This window comes from Paralichthys olivaceus, chromosome 6, assembly GCF_024713975.1.
Source record: "Paralichthys olivaceus isolate ysfri-2021 chromosome 6, ASM2471397v2, whole genome shotgun sequence".
NCBI lineage: Eukaryota > Metazoa > Chordata > Actinopteri > Pleuronectiformes > Paralichthyidae > Paralichthys > Paralichthys olivaceus.
In genome coordinates, this window is record NC_091098.1 from 3,492,814 (window position 1) to 3,498,686 (window position 5,873).

The following is a 5,873-nucleotide window of genomic DNA, read 5'->3' on the forward strand; positions in this document are numbered from 1 at the left end:
GGTTCCATGGTGTAATGGTCAGCACTCTGGACTCTGAATCCAGCGATCCGAGTTCAAATCTCGGTGGGACCTGATTTTGAGAGAGACCCACATTCGTCCAGTCCATCAGCACCGATGACACTGTTCAGGAAAGACCTGACTTATTACACATTACTAGATGATCTTTGATCGAGTTTAGTGATGTGTGGTGATGGCGCATCTTGTTTAGCATCACCTAGCTTTAGCTTCAGTTAGCACGAGTATAAAAGTTCACCTTAATCACTGTTAATAAACAAGAAATGTGTGTTAATTCCACAGCTGCAGTTCTCTTGTGTTACTGAAACACTCACTCTTTAGCTCGATAAATATTGATTCTTTCACTCTGTGGCTCTTTATCTTTCCTCATGTCTTCTGTGTGTCTTGTCAAAGGGACCATTAACATCATCTATTATCATCCAGTCATTTTCCGTGACAGTAATCCAGGCGGCAGGTGATGAAGACAGGAATGAGGGTTTCTGCCACAGAGTCGGGGAGTGAAGGCCGGAGATGATTTTGATGTGAAAGAAGGCGGGATTGGAAGGAGAGGGTGGAGTCCAGAATGACACCAAGTTTAAAAATATGAAAATAACTCAAGGATTCAATGTTGTATCTTTATTTTTTTTAATTGTTGAATGACGGCATGTATACAACATTGATTGAAGCATCTACACATTGCAGCTATCAACTGAAATACTAATTTGGATTTTACGCAATAATCCATAGAAAATAAAGTTCCTCTACCGTTTCTCACTGAAACACACTGTGTAAAAGTATTACAGCAAAAAAGATATATAAAGTTGTAGGATTGGATTATAAAGGGGTCTTTGACAAGGCAGGTTAATGCTTATTGTATTTTCCAGGCCACCACCCTTTTAATGTGCCTACATTTAAATGAGTAAACATAGTGTGAAATTGAAGAAAAAAATAATGATATGCATTATTCATCCACAGATCTAGTCAGGTTAGTTTTGACCATGTGTCCGTCTCTTTGTCCCCTCAGACCTGCCAGGTAGACCTGAGGCTTGGGCATGCTGCTCTCACCGTCTCTCTTGCTTTGACAGGCGGCGTCCTTGGGCAGCCAGGTCTGAGTGACGTTTTCCCGCCTCATGTGGCTCAGATCAGTCTGTGCTGAGTTTGTCACTTTGGTCCGAAGATCAGCCTTGAATTATGAAATGGAAACATGTATTGATCAATAAATTAACAAGGTCCTCTTCGTCAGAGCCGAAACAGGTGTTAGTAGTGGAAAGGTAACTTGATTGTCTCTGTAACGTGGTGTGTATATCTGTACATATTTAGGTTATTTTCCTCATATTCAGTTTATTTCTACAGGTGTCAGCAGTGTTGTACATGAGACAGCCTCAATAAATCACATCAGGAATTTAGAGTCAGCGCTTTGTTAAAACTGTGCACTTGGCTACATTGATGGGGGTGAAACATTATAAGTGCAGTTGGCGTTACAGACCAATGCATTTATCAGACACTAATACACTGTTCGAGGAGTGTGTGCTCACAGACACTTAACATGATGACAACTATTTGACAACTATTTTATCTTCATGAGATAAAGCAGTAATACAGAGTACCTGACCAGGAAAGTGCACTCATGAATGTGATAGGTCAGTGCAGCACCACATGACATTGTGCTTCATTTTGTTGCAGTACAAGTTGGGCCAGGATCATTTCAAATCAATGTGTGTTTTCACAGTCTAAACTGCTGCCTATTTATCCTGAATGTTGTTTGATGCCAAAAAAGATTTTAAAAAGAGCAACCTATAAAACTACATAGTGTGACAGTGTGAATTCACCAGGCTCACCAGTCTGATAGCTTTTTTCCGCAGTTCCCACTCATTCCACTCATATGACTTGACTCTGTTTGTCTCCACTGGGTGTAGGTCAGTCTGTGTGCTGCTCTCACACTTAGTGATGGGCTTCACCAGCAAACTCTCTTCTGGCTGCATCTGCAAAACTCCAAGTTAGAAACCGATACTGTCACAGTGTCACTTTAAATGCCACCACCAGATCATGCCAAAGTGACGAGAGCCGTCTTCAGACATGGCCTCTAGAGGAACTCTTGGGTCCAGACTTTGTTTACGTCTTACACATGAACAACACAGCAGGAAATTCTTCGCTCAGACGCGATCACAACAGCAAATCAACAGCAGAATCCAGAAGCTTCAGGTGAGGGGTGGTAGTAACAGACAAAGGTAGGATGTAAAGTATTAATTCTGCTGCGGAGAACAAATGTTTTTGTTTACAGCACATTGACACCAGGATCGGATCAATCACAAAAACCTCTTGACATCTTCATCATCAGTTTCTTCTATCTGTATGGCTCGGCTTTTTCATTCTGATATATCTTGTTCTCTTAGTTTTTTTCATTTTTGTGGCTGTTAGAAGCATCATCAACAACCCTTGTTCATCCTGCGGAGGATTTCCTGCTGTGTTCACACATCTGCTGACTTTATACTGGGAGCTAGAGAGAGAAAGAGCGCAGAAGCTCTCACTCCGACATTTGCTTTCACACATATAATTCCTCCAGAGGGTCGCCGGTTCATGTCTGAAAGCAGTCACACTGTGAAATCCTATGTTTAATTACCCAGAGAAAGAAGACTCACCTCAGTGTAAGGGCTGACGCAGGAGAACTGTTGGTGGAGTTTGAGAAGTTGAATGAGTTCAGGGGAGAGCTTGGCTTTTTCTGTGACCTCTGCAATGAAGTCGTCTGGACGAGAGGCAAATTTCAAGGCTGCTTCTTTGGAGCTAAAAGCATAAAGTTGTCCTTTATGCCTCATGACTCCAATGTGTGGATTACCTGCAAAAGACATACCTTCAAAACTTAAAAGGACAAAACTTTTAATACTTTTACATCATAATGATTTTATGTGACATCACAATGCCCCACATTTGTTGAGACAGAGGCTGAAAAGAGGAGCTGCAGCAGTGGACAGCATGAGGAAAGTGATGAACATTTCATTATGTAAACCTTTTCGAATGTTTCTAATGAGGAAGACCATGGATAAATTAACCTTCTTTTAATTGTTGCTGCATGATTCTGAAACAAGTTAGTTGAGGTGGTTAATAATAAAAGAATAAAGCCGTAATAATGAGAGCAGTACCTGGAAGAAGAAGCCCGTCCCTGTTCACAAGTGTGTAGCCACAGACTCCATTATACTGTAGTACCAGATCATTAAAACTAGCTGTTGTTTCAGGCAGGAGCCATTCCTGTGTCTTCATCTCAGCTTGAACAATACGCTCATCTGAAACACAAAAGCAAGAAATCCAGCTATATGTAAACTCAAGTCAAGCCAGCAAGCTACCGCTAGATGCTAACGTTCCATGAATAATACATATTGAAAGAATAGAGTAGTTTATGAACTCCCCTGATTTAATGAAAGTAGTGTATAGTGGTGTGTTGTGATTTGCCCCATCACCCATCTTGACTGTCAGCTCATTTTAGTTTGGATTTTAAAAAACTGACTGCAAGATTAGGTGAAATCTGATGTCCTGGACCCCATTCAATGTTGATCAGTCACTGACAGAACAAGATGTGCAGAAACTGGAGGAGGTTATTTTTTTATCTGTTTTTAACAAGTGTTCAGAATAATATATATATAAAGTTTTGACTAATATCAAGTATAATATTGACTGTACATTTTATTTTGATGATCTATAGCAGGGATATTCAACTAAAATGTAAAGAGGTCCAGTTAGAGAAGATTTCTTGAAGCAAAGGTCCGGAAGATCATAATGTCTAATTATTTAGTGTGATATATATTTAAGTAGCCTAGTAGTTGTATCAAAATCTGCATATACTCAATATCTGACTGTTAAATCAAACAATATTTATTGTCATATATGTATAATGTTCTCTCATCAACTAAATGAAAGTAGGGCTGCATTTCAAAATAAGAGAAAATAAATAAAATGTGAAAATTGTGCATGTTCAAATAAAGTGCTTAACTTAAGAAAAATAAAATAAAGGAAGCAAAGGCTTGAATTTCCCTTTTTCTGTTTCACATCTTGCCTCAACAGTCTCAACCAATTTTACAGAGAATAAATCTCAACACATCTTAACAACTGAAGTTTTAGAATCACTTCTTCCCCTCTTTTATCCCACTCCTCCACTTTTTTGCTCAGTGAGAGAACTGAGCTCTAGCTCGTCCTGTAGTAGTAGTATCACGTGGGGAGGCTTAACGCGCATGCGATCTGTGCAGTATTAAAACCACTACCGTAAAGACTACAAAAGCTGCGCCAGTTACAGTGGGCGTTCCACCCGGCGCCATCTTGCCGTTGCCTGACTCCTCCTAGTTCCTGGCTAACCCATAAATGGGCAAAGAGGAAGAGCGCGAGGTAGATGGGATCTGGGGACAAAGAGCCCTTCAAAAGACTGGCTCATGTGGCTCATTTCTATATTTATTCACTTTAAAGAAGTAAGAATTATAATTTCGAGCTCAGATTTCCCACCAATATTTGAGTTTGAATTATTCTGAAATATTGATTATAGCTTCATTTGACATGTGTGGACAAGATTTTAAAGTCTGATATGGAGTCATTGTAAATATTCCACTGCCATATCCCTCTGAGTTGACAGTGAGATCACTATTTATTTCACTAAGTGTGTGTAAAACTACTTTGACTTATGTTATTCATGCAACACCGAAACACTTAGAAATACACAATAAAAAACTAAGCAGGCTACAATGAAGTTCCATGCAAAAGCTTTTAGGGCAAATTTCCATACAAGAACATTTTTAACGATACAGAAAAACTCAAAACAATATTTTAAAATTATATAATAAAGGCTTATAATCAAGATTAAAGGTGCTGTAAAAAAATACTAAGTTGTCGGTCAGTAACATATTGTCTTGTTTTAGTGCAAATTTTAGAGAAAAACGTGTCACACAAGTTTTAACAGTGGGGTGTTGAGTTTTAAAATGCCTGTGCAAATTGTTTGTGGAGCAAGACTGAAATGAGATGATCTTCTGGCAAATACTGCACTTAGCCTCACTGTCTGCCTAAAGCGAAAAGTGCATCACAATGCTGCTCCTTTTGCTTTGGCTCATTTTGCAGAATGATGACGGACAGCCCCCCCCCTCTCCTTCAGGCTGCTGTTGACTGCAAAATGACAAGAAATGATCATGTTATTGCACAGTAACTGAGTGTCATTGATACAAAAGGCTTGTGTGTTCAAGTTCTGTAGATAAAAAACTCTGTACACAGTTCATGCTAAAATTGTAGTTGTATGTAAATATTAATAATTACTTTCAAAGATTACTTAGGCTTGCACAGTGTGTCACAGTATGACATGTGGGCGAAACATTTTTTATCAGGTACAGGATCTTTGCATTAAATCCAAAAACCAAAAAGTTATCTTGTTGCTTTATTGGTGAAGTCTTCATGTAGTAATTTGCATCAAGGGGACATTAAACTTCACTGGTGTGTCAGTAAACCCACCTTAACAATGATGGCTCAGAGCCACTAAGTGTTTAGTAATGTGCAATGTAATGTAATGCAATAAATCATTAACCCATATCATGTTCAACAATTAATCAATTTAAACCATCAAGTTGCTTGTTGTCTCAGAGGATATTAAAACATTTCGGTGTACCCTTGTGTCAATGCTCAAATGATCTAATCCATATGTTTGCATTGCCTCTTTTTGTGTTATTTTGGGCTTATTTCTATATTTGAAGTTATTTCATATTCAAATGGATACTATTTCATTCCATAATCACATTTGTAACACACAAGTGACATACGTTGAATGGGTGTTAGTGAGTGTGAAAGTGGACAATTCAAGACTGATTGCAACAGAAAAACTTAGTATTCAATGAAACCACACATAATGACACATCAAG

The 5,873-nt window shown here is 38.7% G+C and overlaps 1 protein-coding gene and 1 non-coding gene across 2 annotated transcripts; one reads left to right on the forward strand and one right to left on the reverse strand.

The window, feature by feature from the left end:
- On the forward strand, positions 1 to 72 carry trnaq-cug (transfer RNA glutamine (anticodon CUG)). Its single transcript has one exon. It is a non-coding gene; the product is annotated as a tRNA-Gln (tRNA).
- A 550-nt stretch (positions 73 to 622) lies between these two features.
- On the reverse strand, positions 623 to 5,130 carry LOC138410504 (cilia- and flagella-associated protein 206-like). The gene is made up of 4 exons (XM_069526859.1): positions 3,132 to 5,130; positions 2,634 to 2,827; positions 1,833 to 1,976; positions 623 to 1,177 (listed from the first exon to the last, which is right to left on the reverse strand). Exons 1-4 carry the CDS (start codon positions 3,247 to 3,249, stop codon positions 956 to 958), a joined length of 678 nt encoding a protein of 225 aa, XP_069382960.1. The 5' UTR covers positions 3,250 to 5,130; the 3' UTR covers positions 623 to 955.
- Positions 5,131 to 5,873: the final 743 nt, after the last annotated feature.